This window comes from Camellia sinensis, chromosome 13 (assembly GCF_055761805.1).
Source record: "Camellia sinensis isolate YWXY chromosome 13, ASM5576180v1, whole genome shotgun sequence".
Lineage (NCBI taxonomy): Eukaryota > Viridiplantae > Streptophyta > Magnoliopsida > Ericales > Theaceae > Camellia > Camellia sinensis.
In genome coordinates, this window is record NC_138973.1 from 149,877,059 (window position 1) to 149,894,763 (window position 17,705).

Consider the following 17,705-nt stretch of genomic DNA (forward strand, 5'->3'; position numbering starts at 1 on the left):
AATGTCTCGAATAATTATTTTGTATAAATAATGGAATCGGTATTCGAAATATGAAATTGGATGGATGTTTATATAAATGATTGAGTTGGATATGTATTACCTCGCACCTATGGAAATTTGAATAATTTATCTATTGTAAAACTTGTATACCTGTTTAGAAATATCTGTTTTGGACTATCGGTGGAGGATAGCCATGATTGTTATAGAAATTGCATGAGGATTAGGCGAATTGAAACTAATCTCTCAGCCGTTATCATTGAATATGATTATGATTTGTATATATTGTATATGCATGATATTTGGTAGGAGAAAAGGGGATGTACTTCATCTTTGGGAGAAGAAAGGGGATGAACTCCATTAAACTAAGTTGGCCTGTGTGTCCATGGTGAAAGTCCTGAAAATCGCGTGTATATATGGGTGCTGATTCTCGGGGACGAAATTTCTGTAAAATGGCAAGTGAATGTATTTGTATGATAATTATATTGGTTAGAGACCTATGAGGTGTATCCTCTATTTGGTTGATTGAATGAAGTGGGTACAACTAGTGAACTGAGATAAAATGGATCAAGATGTAAGTTTGGCATAACATGATTATGGAAAAAAGATGTGAAAGATTTGTCATTGGGCATTGAACACGTGAATCATATTTATATCTTTGTTAATATTCATATATAGTGTTAGATTGTTTCTACTAGACTCTGTCTCACCCTACTTGGAAAAATCATTTTCAGGTGCTGGTGATATGTCTCCTCCAAGGACCTAGCTTGGGAGGACCTGGGAGCTGAAGGTTTTGTTTTGTTATTTTGTATTTAATATTTGTACAAGCCTAGGGCTTTATATGTATGGAGTTTAAGACTCTCTCTTTTGTTGTAACCAAGTGTAGTCTTGGAAAGTTGTAAGTCTGTAGGGCACTTATTTTGTTGATCATTAAGTTGGTATCACACGCTATAGATTCAGGGTAGAGTTTATGAATGTATATCGCATGTGTCACCTTTTTGTAACTTAACTTTGATAAATGAAAGTCTATTATTTTCTTTATGTCATCTGGTATTAGTTATTTATGGATGAATTATCGTAATTATTTTGGGGGGCGTTACAAGGGAGTAGCCGGCCATGTGCTTTGGATTTGGGGAGATTATGTGTACAATTTGATGTAAAATTTGTAGATTTTGTATATAAACAAAGATTAAATTAAGGTACAAACATATATATATATATATATATATAAAGGTACTAACTTGGGGTCAATTTGTAATTCAAGTAAAATGTGAGGGCTAAGGTCTTAATTTATGAATTGGAACATATATTTAAGTGTAGTATTTAATTAAATTGGTATTTGGGAATTCAATTCGGTTAAAGTTTCTTCATTTGAAATTAAACGGCAAATCGTAACGAGAACTAGAAACCTAGGGTTTTGAGTAGTAAATCCATAATTAGAGAGTTAATTAATAATTATTAGGGCTTTGGAAATAATTCCTGAGTTCCAGATTTGATTAGGGTTTGCGAGTTTTCAGTTGTCGTGTGTTTTCGACTCTATAATTAAAATTGAAAACAAATAAAGAATGGAAGGTCTTTATTGAAATAATTCAAAAGTGAGTGTCTAAATAAAATTACAAAGGTCAGGGGTCTCATTAATATTTTAGTGTAGAAACAATTACTAAGCTATTGGGGTTGATTAGGGTTTGTACAGGTTCATTTGCGATGCTTCTCCGGTTCTAGGGTTGAATTTCCGAATGAATAAGGAACTAAGGGCTTTATTATAATAACTCAAAACTCAGAGAGTTAAGAGGATTTATAAAAGTTAGGGGCCTCACAAACCCTTCAACTATTGTCCTATATCAATTTACCCCTCTCAACTAGAACCTGTAACAACTAACCCTCGTCATATATATATATATATATATATTTTCGATTTGGACCTTCATGACTAAAATACATTTTCATCAATAGGATAAATTACACTTTACCCCAGAACTATCACCCAATATCACTTTACCTCCTTGACCACTATTTTACTTTCAATTTGGGTCACTTAATTTTTTTATTTTATCACTAATTAAATTTTAGTTTCTTAAAAAAATAAAAATAAATTTTGAAAATCAAACCAAACCGAACGAAAATATTTATAAACAAATCTACAAAAAAGGTCACTAGACAAAAAATAAAAAAATATACCATTTTTTTCACCTTTCGTGACATTTTTTAAAAATTTAATCACAAATATTTAAATTTGATCTACATGTAAAAATTTAAATTTTTTGACTAAATAAAGAAACAAAACACATATGAAAAATTATAAAATAAAAAAATAAAAAATTGTAGTTTGAATTAAAAATTAAATATTTTTGTTAGTTGAGGGATAGAGTGTTATTGAGTAATAGTTCAAAGAGGTAAATTGTAATTTATGCTTATTGTTAAGAAGGTATTTTCATTACTAAGGTCCAATTTTTATTTTTTATTTTTTTTAAAAAAAAGAAGAAGGAGAAGAAGAAGAAGAAGAAGAAGAAGAAGAAGATAATAAGGGTTAAGGTGTCGTTTGGTAAAGTTTACAGTTTACATTTTTTTTTCTTTTTTTTTTTTAACAAAAGACATTAAACATGTTTATGTTTATTTTCAATAAAAATGAAAACAAAAAACATGTTTGGTACATAAAATATTTTAAAATTTTATTTTGAAAACAAGTAAAAATGGAGGTTACAGGAGGTGATTGTCTACAGTTGGAAATGGTGATCTGAGGTGGTTGTTGGCAATGGGAGGTAATGGCCGAAAGTGGTTATCAATGGTAAGAGGCAGTTGACAATGGTTAGACGTGGTTATTGGTTACAAGAAGTGTTGGTCAAAAGTGATTGTCAATGGTTAAAAATGATGGCCAGTTAGCCGCCTAAAATGGTATTTGAAAGTGGTTTTTAGTAAAAAGTTGTGACCAAAGATGGTTACCGCCAGTAAGAAGAGGTTGGTAGCAATAGAAAATGATTAGTGGTTGAAAGATGTGGTGGTCGAAGGTCATTGACGAATAGGTCATTGTTAGTGATGGTAGCTAATAGCGATGAGAAGTAATGACCATGAGGTGGGTTTGGAGTTGATTTATCTACCTCTGCCCCCACCTCATATCATATCAAGGACAAGAATTGGTTAATTTTGTAGTTTTAAAAATTAAAGGTAATATATAGTCTATTATAGATAATAATTTATAATTGATGAGAGTTAAAAGATAGTCAATGGAGATTTTTTTAAAACCCGCCATCAAACAAATCTAAACCATTATATTTTGATAAAACCACTAAAATCGTGGTTATATCAACGAATCAGTCAAACCAAAAATGATTCAGCCTAATTGGTTACGTCAAAAGACCGACCAACTTACACAAAAGTTAATTAATTAAAAATTTTAAACTTGATTTTAAAATTTAAATTATATTGAATTGAAACATGCGCAACATTACAATATTAAATGAGAGTATAAGATTCATTTTATATAAATGAAACAACTCATTTTTTTCGTTTTTTTCTCGATGTGGGATTATCAAATAAATCGTACACTAATTAGAGTTTTATTTTTATATGGTTAAATGAAATCTAACCAATGGAGATTTTTTATTTGTTTAAAATTAAAATAATTAAGAAGATTAATATGAGATTTTGGAGCTCTCACAAGCCTGCTCATTAGAAATTCCCTTTTCCTTATATAGTGAGTGTTTGAGAAGTTGCTATTTTAGCAAATTATTTTAGTTTTTGGCTATTTTAGGAGGCTAAAATTTTTGTGTTTGAGAAAATAGTTAGATTTTTTTATAGTTAGATGTGATGTTTGTGAGATAAAAAGTAAAATGATTATAGATTTAATGTGACATTTTGTCTTATTGGTTATTTTAGTCTATTTTGTTTTTTAGTATTATTTTAGCCAAAAAAGTTCGTCCCAAACACCCCTATAATCAGAGAGTGAAATAAACTTTGTTTTTTCTTCTTCTCAAAATGTGGGATTATAAAATAAATTATAAACTAATTAGAGTTTTATTTTTATATGGTTGAATAAAAGTTAGCGAATGGAAAATTTTTAATTATTTAAAATCGATAAAATCAATATAAGAAATTGCGATTAAATCGACGAATCGATCAAACCCAAAATGGTTCAGCCAAATCGGTTTGTCAAATGACCAACCAATTTTATACAAGAATTAATTAATTTCAAATTTTAAATGTTATTTTAATTTTTAAATTTAAACTGTCTTGAATTGAAGTATACACAATACTACGCTATTAAGATTTACTTTATATAAGTAAAACAACTTTTTTTTTTTTCCGATGTGAGATTATAAAATAAAGCAATCTCAATCTTTCAATCTTTAATCAGATCAATCTTTAGTTTATTTCGAATCAAATAAATCGAATCAATATATTTTGATAAAACCGTTAAAATCATGGTTAAACTAACGAATCAATTAAATCAAAAATGATTTCGCCTAATCAATTAGGTCAAAATTAATTAATTAAAAGTTATAAAATTTAAACTATATTGAATTAAAACATGCACAACACACCAATATTAAATGGGATGAGAGTATAAGATTCACTCTATATGAGTAAAACAACTCATTTTTCTTTTCTTTATTTTCTTTATATGAGATTATCAAATAAAAACTAATCAATAGAGATTTTTTTAATTATTTAAAATTAAAAAAATTAGTATGAGATATTGAAGCTCCTGACTTTATTTTCCTTATATAATATATAGATATATATGACACAATAGTTTAAGAGGGTGAGTTGTAATTTTCCCTTTAACTACAGACGCCACGTGGAAGGGAGGGGATTGTTGTATCATGTGCCTGACCACACCTTAGGACTTCCTGAATAAACAAAACTAAAATTAAAAATAAAAATGAGAGACGAAGACCCAGATATATATATTCATTCATTCATTCATTGGTGGTGTTTGCTCTCTCTCTCTATCTGTCTCTCTCTCTCTCTCTACAAATTCGTGTCGGTGTGTGTTGAACAGAGGGGGGCCACGACAGAGCATTCCCTTCATTTTGGAATCGATCTCTGTTCAATCGTCTCTAAGGACTCCGCCGTCGGAATCGCAGTCACGCCCTCTTGATCGAGGTACTTCTCTCATATTAATTCGCCAATTTTCGGCTTAGATCACTCAATTTGTTTATCTTTATATATATATATTTGCATTTTTAGGGTTTTCATTTTATACTGAGCTTTTTGTATACGAGATTCTTTGAAGTCCATGCTTTAATTCGAGAGTAGCTGATTTTAAACCAGTTCATGTTCTAGTTTTTATGCTTGTAGAAATGTTGGTTTGTCTTGTTTAGGGTTCAGATTTCAATTTTTGTGTTGGGATTTTTGTGGTTTGGATTTAGTGCAGAGAACTGATGCTAAAAGATAAATGTATGTTTAATAAAGGGGAAATTAAAATTTGGGGCTTTCACCTCTCTAAAAATTAGGGATTTCTTTTTTAAAATTTTGGGGGTAAAATGAAATTTGTCCTTGTTTTATTGTTGTGTGATTTTGTTAACTTAAAATTTGTCACCCTTTCGGATCGATGACCTGAAGTCATGAACAGAAACCTAACGTGACAGGTGACAATTATTATTTAATAGAAAGATTCATTTATTAATTAAATAATTAAACTGACGTAGTCTACTTTAGAAAACCATTCATTTCCAATCAGTGTTGGTCGAACTTGCCAAGGAATGGTCTAATGCCTCACACCCACCCTGTACATGCAACATACATACAGAACCCCCATTTGGTCAAGCAAAACAATAAAGTTATACATATTATATCTTGTCTTGTGGCTTACAAACCAAGCCCTTACAAATAAAATTCAAGGTATACCAAGCAAATAATTTGAGACTGCCCATAACGGCTCCAAATTCCATGGTAGGCAAACAGGGCGAAAACCTCATCCTAGATAAGTCGCTAGCCCTTCTACCTCTCATAACATAAGCAATGACATTTAAAGTAAATTACATAACATGAGTTTGCTTAACGAATTACAACAAAAGATAAAAATTTGAAGTACTAGAGCAACTCTTCTAAGTCCTTGATGCAACTCAATACAGTCTGCTCCCTTTTTGTGGAAAGGAAGGGGTGGGCTAACTAGCCCAGTAAAGTGATAAGTTTCTACAAACCTATATGCTAGTATGATGTAAGGTGGTATCGAGTATACAATTAATGTCTATCAATCTAACAAATAAAGGAATTAAGATGTAAACAAATACGGTAACCATGATGCAATGCTAACAACTAAAAATATTAACAATGCAATGCATATGAAATATGATGTTTAAATAAATTATAACCAACACCCAACAATTTCCTCATTTATGAGTTCTGAGATTTTACCAATACACATTCACCACGCTGCACACCTTTCGTTTGCATGACAATTTAGTGCACTTTCTTATTGGAGAAGTTGTGTGAAATTTTAGGTTTTTCAGTTGCCAACCGGATGGACCCGTTATCCCATTGGTCAAGTTTTGAGACTTTCACCTGGAGTCTGTAACCTAAGTTGCTTAATTCCACAAATCGACTCATACAAAATTTCTACCATGCTGGGTAGTGCTCATTATGAAAATCAAACTCACTTATGTGTATTAATATGATTCAACAATGTTCATAAATAATGATATACAATAACCCATTATTATAAACAATATCTCAACACTTCCTCATAATGAGTGATGAATAATATCTCAACATTTTCTCGTAATGGTTGATAGACAATAAATTCAATGGAAATAATGTGTATTTCAACATTAATCTTTACATCTTACACCAAACCCTAATTTCTTCAAAATTTGGGGTTTCTCCACTGGAGTGTTCCAAACTTAAACTAAAATCATAATATACTCCAATATACATCTAATTACTAATTTAAAATAACTTCTATGATAAACATCCCTAATATTATGAAGACCTAATCCTAACAAGGTAAATTGCAATATTTGTAAATGAAGCTACCAACTAAATACATAATAACACATAGATGAGTGAAGAGTACCCCCTACTTGAAAATGAGATGAAAGGAAAAATCCTAAATGGTGAAACTTGCCGAAATAAAATTTGCAACGTTAGGATTGTTGTCCTTGACGAGCTCTACAACTTTGCTTCTCGGGTTGAAAGAAAAATCAAACCGGGGTTTGTTCCAATATTGAGTTGAAATAATTTGAGGTATAGAGAGAAGATAGAGAGAAATATAGAGAGATAAATGCAAAGTGAGAGAGATGTGTCAGTCGCGTAGAAGAAAAAGAGAAGGGAAAGAAAAAGAAAGATTGGGGGAGAGAGACGGGGATAGTAGACTGCCGCATGTGCAGATTTCCACAGTCCGAAACTCTCCTTGGTTCCACCTCCCTGCACGTTCAAAAATTCTCACCACATGTGCGGGCTTACTGGCAAAAGCCCCTAGTTGTCCGACACCAATCCACACGTGTGGAACACTAATCTGGGTGTTTTTGGGTTCAATTTTGATTTTAAGTCCAAATTTCACTATTTCTGGTGCAAGATTTGAATATAGAAACAGCCAAATTGGTGCATGAGTTTTGATACAATCCTTACGACCTCGGGAAACGAAAAGTATCAGATAACCTACTCCGTAAGTCATGCCAACGCATGTATCCACAAACGAATAATCCGAACCCGGAGATATATTCATTACAATAAGTTTCAAAATTTCGGGACTTTGCAAAATTTACGACTTAGTTTAATTGCTAAAAAAATTGACAAGAAAATAAAATGCAAATATTGACAAGAAAATAAAATGCAAACATTTTGTCAGTATGTTTTCTATTGCCTAAATGAATTAACCTGTGTTGATTTTTCAAAATGTAAATCTCACCTCAACTGAGCTGGATAATTTTATTAGGATCACTTTGGTGGTGCTTTTTGTTCATTTGTGTTCTGAAGTAATGGAACTTGTAGAGTTTTGAATCAATTCCTTGTACTCCCATCCCATTTGTTTTGTTTTTAGGAACCAAAACAAACATTATGGTGTAATTGAACCTTTAATTTGAAGAGTGTTGCTATTACCTTTATTTCATTTGAAATGATTGATATGATCATGTTCTTTTATGCATTTTCACATGAAAAGTCATTCTGATTGGAATATTCAGTGCTGATAGAATTTTGTGGAATCATTATGATTGTAGGGTTTTGGTAAAAGGGTTTGAGCTAGGACATGCTGATGCTGACGAAATAAGGAAACTTCGAAGGTTGTGCTGCTCTTTTAGAGAAAATGTTGGAGGCACCAAAATTTACTGGAATTATTGGCCTAAATAACAACCATGATAATTTTGATCTGTCTCAAGGTTTTTACCATAAGCTTGGGGAGGGTTCTAACATTTCAATTGACAGTTTTGGTAGTTTGCAGATGAGCAACGGTGGAGGTTCTGTTGCAATGTCACTTGATAACAGTAGTGTCGGATCAAATGATTCCCACACTCGCATCCTAAACCACCAAGGATTGAAGCGTGTCAACAACAACTACTCTGCTGCCCAGAGTGCTAACCGAGGAAAAGTCTCACATGGTCTTAGTGATGATGCATTGGCTCAAGCTCTAATGGACCCTCGTGTTCCCACGCAGGGGCTTGATAGTTTTGATGAGTGGACAATTGATTTGAGGAAGCTTAATATGGGGCCAGCTTTTGCACAGGGGGCTTTTGGAAAACTTTACAAAGGTACTTACAACGGCGAGGATGTTGCTATCAAGCTTTTGGAAAGGCCAGAGAATGACCTAGAGAGGGCTCACTTGATGGAGCAACAGTTTCAGCAAGAAGTCATGATGCTGGCCACATTAAAGCATCCAAACATTGTTCGGTTTATTGGTGCATGTCGTAAACCCATGGTATGGTGTATAGTGACAGAATATGCAAAGGGGGGTTCAGTTAGGCAGTTTTTGACAAAGCGACAGAACCGATCCGTGCCTTTGAAAGTGGCCGTCAAGCAGGCTTTGGATGTTGCTAGGGGGATGGCGTATGTGCATGGGCTTGGTTTGATTCACCGCGATCTAAAGTCTGACAATCTTTTGATTTCCTCAGACAAATCCATAAAGATTGCGGATTTTGGGGTGGCTCGTATTGAGGTGCAGACTGAAGGAATGACACCAGAGACTGGAACGTATCGATGGATGGCTCCGTAAGCCTCTTGATCCTTAGCACCAAGATTATTTTTCTTCTGTATCTTATTATCATTGTTATCTTTTTACTAGAATGCTTGCTTGGCAAGATTATGCTGCATTGCTATTTGGATTTGTTTTCTTTTTATGTTGGACATCTTTGCATCTAACAGGTTGAGCAATATTTTATGGTATATGTATCTTAGCATATCATGCTGTTAAGATTGTTGATTCGATCTTGTTCATGCAAGATCCTACTGATGTTTGGGTGTACAAGTTGTGTGTTTATAGTCCATTAGGCGGTTTGTTGTATTCTGCATATGATAATTTCACCATTAAAACTTGATAGATTGTTGTTGTGATCCCATTATGTTTTTCATTTGAATTGAACATATTTTATTACAAATGGAAATGCATACATAATTTTGATTAATTTCAGAGTTCTTGCCTCTTCTTTCTTAGCTTACACATGCCATCCATTATACTTGCTGCTGCTAGGTTTTGATAAATTGATGTAGTTTTGTTCAAGTCCAAAGACAAAAATTAAATTGGATGATGTTATGTCAAAAAAAAAGTTACGCAAAAAAGTTTCTTTCTGTATAAGTAGACAAAAAAGTTTCAAAAGACAATGTTATGTCAATATACTTTCAAGAGAATAAACACAATGTTCTGTGACATATTTGTAACATTCCTGCTAGCTTCTTTCTGTATAATTATGTAAATAAGTTCCATTTGGTGCAACAAAATTAAATTGGATGAAGTGAACTGTGTTTTCATTGTCACCCATTGAGCAGGTTGTGTTGATGCATCATATAGAGTTGTTTGCATATGATATATCAGTTATTGGTACATTCTAGTAGCATGGCCATTTGATCATGTGATCGTTGAGGATTGTGTGAAAATCCCAAATGTTTGAAGGTTTGGGTGCAGAATTCCAATGCCTGGGACTTAATTTAGTAGCTCAAATCATTTCGAGTTTTAATTTTACCTATAAAAAATTGTTTTGGGTTTAAATACTTTAATTTCATTTTTTTTTTTTATATTTTATATAGGGAAGTTGATGCAGGACGATTAGGGACGAGGCTGCAAGGACTGTAAAACTGACTTTCTGTGGTTTTTATGGTTGCTTAAAGCTGAAAATCAATATGAATTTTAGGATTTCAATTAATGAATGGAATGAACTAGGTTTAGGATTAATAAACCGGGTGAAAGAGATCAAAACAGGGGCTGTTTAGGACCTGTGAACAACAGCTCGTGAACAGTATACTGAAACAGAAAAAAAGAAGAAAGAAGAGAAGAAGATAGGTCTAGGCATCGCACCTTCATAGGCATTACACCTAGGGTTAGGGTTGCATCACACAAACTCAAAAGAGGCTTCAAATCTCTGAAAATTCTATTAAATATCAACTCCATTAATTTATAAGCATTACATGACTTTATATAGGACTAGGAGACTTTCTAAATAAACTAGAACCAAAAAAGGAAACTACTAAAATATCTTTGACTTCTAAAACTAATTAAAGACCAGATAAGAAACAAAATAAAAACTAATTAAATAACTTGACTCATAAGATAACCCATTGGCGACCCCTACAGCCGATGTCAGCAAATATAAAATTACCAAAATACCCATGACCTAAAAATTCTAGAAACATAAAAATAGTCATGGAATAGGACTATAATAATACTAGAAACATGATTATATACGGTTCCTATCAATTCCTCTTTGAAACCATTCCAATTTCCAAATATCATCGCTTTTTTGAATTCACTTTTCCTTGAGCTTCTTATACTCTGCATCAAAAGTTCTTGGGGTTCTAAAAGTTGAGCATTTGAGTCTTTACTCCATCCATCTCTTGTTGGAAAAAGATGGAAGTTTTCAGCTTGCTTGCATTGATTTCTTTCTTTTCTTTTGTGTTATTTATCTAGTCTCTTGAGTGCAATATCCTAGATTCGTACTCTTTTGAAAAAATTTATGTCATTTTCTTCTTTGTTCTTTATTTGTGCCATCTTGGTTTCGTATGCTTTTGTGAAACAATTGGTGGAATGAATTTTCTGTGTTATATTTTATTTGCATGGTTTTAGCACATGTCACATCAGAAAGACATCTGGCCGTTTCATTTTAGCCATTGCAGGGTAATAATCACTTTCTTTTTGTATTAAGAGTTTTAAAAATTTTATCTTACTCTCATCTTGCTTCCACCCCCCTTCAAAAGAAGAGCAAGAAAAAAAAGTGAAATAGGCTTTCAACCTACCTTATACATAACTGGGAAGTTTTGTCATGGAAAGATATGTTTGGTGTTGTTAGTTTGACTTACAACGCTTTTTTGCTTTTGATCCATAGGTTAGGCTTGTTTCCCGTGACTTCTCCTCTAAGTAACGACTTCCTAAGAATGGATTTTATCCAAAGTCTTTCAAGAAAAAGCTTTCTAAATAAAATTTGTGTTTGGCAATGCACATTTTGCCAAACTAGTTTCTATTTTTTCAAAAATAAATAAATGAATAATTAAAAAAATAAATTTTGAAAATGAAACCAAACATGATGTAATTCTAAAAAACAATTGTATTGCTTAGAAGATTGGGGCCCTTCGTAGAGTGCGCACATTGGTTATCTACATGACATCATCCACAAGAAGTGTATCACACCCATTTGCTTGGTCAAACATATCAAACAGTTTCTATGTCACGACCCAAACCCGCCTTCGTAGAGTGCGCACATTGGTTATCTACATGACATCATCCACAAGAAGTGTATCACACCCATTTGCTTGGTCAAACAAATCAAACAGTTTCTATGTCACGACCCAAACCCGCCCCTAAAAGTTTGGTCCATGACCGGCCTGTACATAGGCCTCAAAACAAAATTTCACGAATATTTATTCGAATACGGGGCATTAAGTGGAAGCAAATAACAACATAAAGACAACACCTATTGAGCTTGTGCATACATGAAGACTTAGATTAATTTAAACATTTAAATATACTTCCATATTTACACACATAATCACAGAACTTATATAGATCTCGCACACAAATACATAAGACTCAATAAAAGACATAACTCTCCAATACAAAATTAAAGCCTCGACGCTGAGGCGTAACCCGGGCGGCTTGACAGAGAGGTGGATCTCAATACAACTCTAGTGTTAGTCCCTGATGGCTCACCTACATAAATATACATAAAAACGGAGGGAGCAAGGCTCAGTGAATAATAGCAATGTAAGGAGGTTAGGTGATTAAGCATGGCCTTGGAGAACATAAATCTACATAAAGTAAATCATATACAGGTCTTATCCATAACCATATGTCAAAATGGCCTAAGGCCCACATGTAATACAGAACGGCCTTGGGCCCATGTATGATACGAAACGGCCCTAGGCCCAACATTACAACAGCTGTCCAGAGCAATATAGGGAAGATAGAACATCGGCATGTCTCCATTTCCCTTGGCGTAAGAGCCATTAGTCATATACAGTTCATATCATTATAGGGTAGACGGAACATCGACAGATCTCCATCTCCCCCGGCCTTAGGGCCATGAGTCATAAACAATTCACATCATAACGGCCTCGGGCCCATTTTTATTAATAGGAACAAAACGACCTTAGGTCCATATCAATGCCATCATTTAATTATGTCCATTAATTCAATCAAAGCACAATGTCAATAGTATATGCCATTCACAAACAACAATATATAAATTATAATCACAGGAAGTAAGTAAAACATATCGTTACGCTACTATTACTCACAGTGATGGGCTTCTAGTAGCGATGGGACGATGTCCTTGTCTTGACCTACAAACACATTGCACATAGCATAATATAAGAATATAACCAATCCCTTACTTGTTCTTTAATCAATTAGTCATGTTGGTTCTAAACTCATCAGTCCTCAACAGATCATAATCCGTGTCTAGGAAAATAGGAGGAATCGAAAGGAAAATGGTTTAGAAGAAGAAATGGTATAAAATTGGTAGACAGAAAGTGAATAATCTTTACTAATTTGAGCATATCTATTTGTGTACTTAGAATTTGGGAGTAAGACCACCACCATTGGAAACTAGACTTCCGGGGCTTGAATTTAGGCTCAAGAATCACTTAAAACGGAGTTCGGATGCAAGAGATATGCTTATTTGAAGTTGGTTGAAATAGAGCTGTCCTGCACCTGCGGGAAACAAGGCCGCATGTGCGCGAATTGGGCCGCATGTGTGCGAATTGAGCCGCACGTGCGGGACAAGGTGCTTTTATTTCAGATTCATTTTTGGTGCTGGAAGGGGACTGCCGCACGTGCGGGAAGCCCCGCCGCACGTGCGGCTCTGGGCAAATTCCACTGTTCGAAAATGTTTGTTTGCTCTAACCTTTGTTTTTTTATTTTCTAAGCTTGGTTCCAATTTAATCACCAAAAAACATGTAAAATTACCCCACAACATGATAGACTAACATCATTCAAGTGTAATTTCATTCCAAACAAATCAATCTTTGCCTCAAGTTCAAGATCAATGTTTCATCTTTCATACTCCTTAAAGTTCTCAAAACAAAACCCACAAACACACTTGATTCTTGCATAATCTTGTTTTATGGACAATCGAGAGTTCATTTTATATGGCATTCATAAGGTTGAGCTCCAATCATAAACAAAATCATAGGATTCAAGTTCTAATTTCTTAAATTGAGCTCAATTAAATACATACATAAGACCCTAACTCAAATGGGTTTAAAATTTTCCAATATCATTAGGATTGCATGAAATTGATGCATTAAACATAAGGATTCAAGATAAACTTCCATACCTTAGTTCAATCTTTGCCTCTCTCTTAGCTCTCTTCAATTTCCCAAGCTTCCATGGTTGATCTTCTTCCCCTCTCTTCAATCTCTTCAATTTATCTTCAAACCCCCATGAATGTTGAGCTCTCTCTCTTAGAGAAGCTTTGTCTCTCCTCTCTCTCTCTCTCACGGTTCTCTCCCTCTCCCTTAGATATTTTTGGACTCCAATTGATGAGTTCAACAACTCATATCATATATATATATATATAAAAGCTTAACACAATTAGGGGGAGCCAAACGCGCTCTTACGAATCGTACGAATACAATTCCAATTAAACTTCTCAGATGACTCTAAAAATTATGCTGATCATTCTAAAAATTATGCTGATCATAATTTTGTACTTCGTTCTGGTTTCTGAAGCCACTAAGGCCTTCAATTTACAGTGCAAAATTAGCCACCTAAACACACCTTAACGAAGCAGACGAAATAAATTTCCAATTAACTTTCCCAAATAGCTCTAAATATTCTCATTAACATATCCAAGTACTAAATTTTGATTTCTGAACCCGTAAAGGTCGGCAATTTCAGTTTTAAAGTCGTGACTCAACAGATAATTCCTCAATTCAAATAGATATAATCACATTAAAGCACATTAACCTATAGGTAAATAAAGATAATTCCATATACGCATTTTGGGGTCGTTACATTCTAATCATTTTTATTTGATCCAAGTTTGTTAATATAACAATAACAAGGGTTAGGAGTGGCAAAATATAATAAAGTTTGAAGGTAAAATTGGGATTTTAATAATTATCATTTGTGACATAAAGACTTCTCACAAAGTTGTTCCAAAAGCTACTCTTATCGGCTTTGGCAAAATCGACTTGTAGTGGTTGCACTTCTGTTAGAAGTCCTTTTTCTATGAATCTAACCAACCAAACATTTTTTGTGGAGGACTTTTGGGTCTGAAAAATCCATTTGGAAGTTGTGGTGAGCACCCTCTAGGTAACTGCAAGGCTGACTAAATAGTGTAGAAAGGGGCTACCCGGTGAGTTTTTTAAGAGAGACCGTTGCCCATGTTGAGATTGTCTATCGGGGACTTTTATCTATTCTCATTTTGTTTAGAGATCGGCGTGGGTGTGGGTGTGGATGTGGCTTCTCGTTTCTTGATTTTCTATCCCTTTTCCTTCTGAATTCTTATTAATTGAGATTGTCTACTTCTATTTAGCATATCCTTTACACACAAGTACAACATGATTCAGCATCCCTTTTATCATTAAGTTAGTGATTGATTTTGGTGGCACATGGTCACTCATGGTTTTCGCCCTTGGTTTGGTGATTGTTACTACACACAAATGAGGCACGTTATATTTTAAGGTAATGGTTGTTTCTTTGGGATGTAATTTTAATGGGTTATAGGTTCAGAGGTAATGTCAATAGTAGTATTATCTGTGGCCTTTAGAGTTTATCAGGAAAAGGTTCTTTGCAACGTGCAATCTTCCTATGGGAAACCATACTATTTTCAATGGTTTAGAGAAGACATTAACTTCTTGATTGAGGTAGGTTTATTTTGTACTACTTGGTTGAGCCAAATTTGGTAGCAAGATATGTGGAATTTGTGCCTATGGTGCACTAGATGGTTGACATGTTTAAGTCCTCAAAGGCAATTATGACATGGACTCTTGACTTGGTAAACACGGAGGCTGATGACTCACAAGGAGCAAGAATATATTTGCAATTATATATATATATATATTGTAGTGTTGTTGGTTTTTTAGGAAGGGCATGATGCAGAACGTGCGTGTGCTGTGGATATTTTATTATTGTCTTTAATATTTATTGTCTAATTTATTATTGTATTTTATTTTTAATTATAGTTTGAGTTTGGTTAGGATTTCAATAATATTTGTTTCCCTATTCTATTAGGATTCGGTTTCCTTGTTTGTTTAGGTTTCTTGACTTACAAATGTTAGGCTTTGCAGACTACATTGTATTATTTAGCTTTGAATAATGAGAATTTGATTGTTTTAGGTATGGCTATTGTGTTAGGGTTGTGGCCCGGTTCTCTTTCTTATTTCTTCTCTTTTTTTAAGATGTTCCACATCAATTGGTATCAGATCCACAGACTCAATCCCAATTACATTCCTCTCTTCGTTCCTCTTCATTTGTGCTCTAAGGTAGGTGGTTGAAGCCTACTTTTTTGGAAGTTATTGAAAACCATTGTCAAACGTCACCACCTCCCTCCGTCGTGGGCTAGTCTTCATCACGATCCTTTCCTTCAAGTTTCACTCTGATTGCATCGAGAATAGTTAGCTGTCGACCAACCCCATCTTCAAATCGTGTCACGCCCCGGATTTACAAGGTCCAAACCCATGATAAAGAACATGGTTATAGCCTAAAATAAGAGGAAAGTAGATAGATAAAGAATAATAAGAGTACAATGGACGCAAACATGAGACCATAGGACCAAAAGAGAATGAAGTAAAACTCTCTCGCCCTGGCATACATATTTTTTTCAAGTCATGATGATTCAAGAGACACATGCATCCTACATTTAATTGCTACATGGCATGAATGTAAAGCATGTGAAACATTACAATATTCTGTTATATTATATGAAAATGCTCTACGGCTTACACAACAAAAGAGGGCAAAGCCCCCTTACAAAAGAATAGGCACTTGGTCGTACAAAACAAGGCCCAAGGCCGCAACAAAGTAAACAAAATGGACCCGTCATGCTCTTCCGTCCACATGGACCATTGTTGAGGCAGTGGTACACCATCCATACCTAGAAAGAGTTAACAACAGAGGGGATGAACGAAAACGTCTAGTAGAGAAATTCTTAAACTTAAGAAATATGCTCTATCAATGAATATGATCATGAATGCACATGTCACAAGTAGATGTAGACTTTGAATGACAATCATGATCATCAAGTTCCCATTTTCTCTTTGAAAAACTCAAAACATGAATAATTTAACAAAACTCAATTTCTCAATTTATAATCCGATCCAATTACTGACATGCTGAATCCCTAGGCAAGTATCTGCCAGTGGTCTATAAAGGGAGGGAAATTTAGCCAAACCTCCCTAGGGCCCATTATGTTAGTGTGTAAAGGACAACTCAAAATATTTTACTTCCTAAACCCCTTGAGCAGCAGATTTGTCCTCCATGAAGGACAAACTAATATTTTCCTTCTTTTTCTGGACAAATTTGCCCCTAGGTATATACATGTGTTTGCCTATGATTTTCGAAATTCCGACATTGGCCAAAGACGCTGCATTGATCACAGACATGGCGGTTATGAACAATGGAGGCGGCAGTGGATATATAAATCGAAGCAATATAGACATTACCATGTTCATCCTCTCTTTCTCTCTCTCTCTAGGTTTGTTTGTGCAAATAAGGTGTGGAAGGAACGAGTGTAGTGTGTGTCAGAATTGCAAAATTACTTGATTGAGAGAAGAGAGTGAGATGAGGTGCACAATGTTCCACGCTGTTTTGGAGTATTTTTGGGCTTGAAATTGTCATATCATTCTCTCACTCACATGAAAGGGATGTTGCTACTACTTACCTGCACAAAAACACATCAAAATTATGGGTAAATTCCACCCACTTGCAGAACTTGTACTTTTTTTTTTTTTACTTGTTCATAGAACGATAGTAAAATTTTACTCTAATTGTTTGTGACCTCGTAGTGAAGATATGTTTTTTAATTGATTGACAGTAAAATGTTATTGTGAAATAGAGTAAAATGTTACTATTTACGTCAATTTCGACAGTAAATTTTTTATATATTTCTTTTAGAGAATTTCAT

General features: G+C 34.0%; 1 protein-coding gene across 3 annotated transcripts in view; it reads left to right on the forward strand.

Annotated features, from left to right (window-relative positions):
- The first annotated feature begins 4,844 nt into the window (after positions 1-4,844).
- Positions 4,845-17,705, forward strand: part of LOC114295030 (serine/threonine-protein kinase STY13) — a 35,286-nt gene continuing 22,425 nt past the window's right edge. Inside the window, exons 1-3 of one of the 3 annotated variants that reach the window (XM_028239214.2) lie at positions 4,851-5,100; positions 8,157-8,219; positions 8,362-9,141. In XM_028239214.2, coding sequence (XP_028095015.1) covers positions 8,378-9,141 — 764 coding nt within the window. In that variant the 5' untranslated portion in view covers positions 4,851-5,100; positions 8,157-8,219; positions 8,362-8,377. Of the gene's footprint in view, positions 5,101-8,156; positions 9,142-17,705 lie in introns of all 3 variants that reach the window. The other 2 variants (XM_028239219.2, XM_028239206.2) reach the window with 2 other exon arrangements.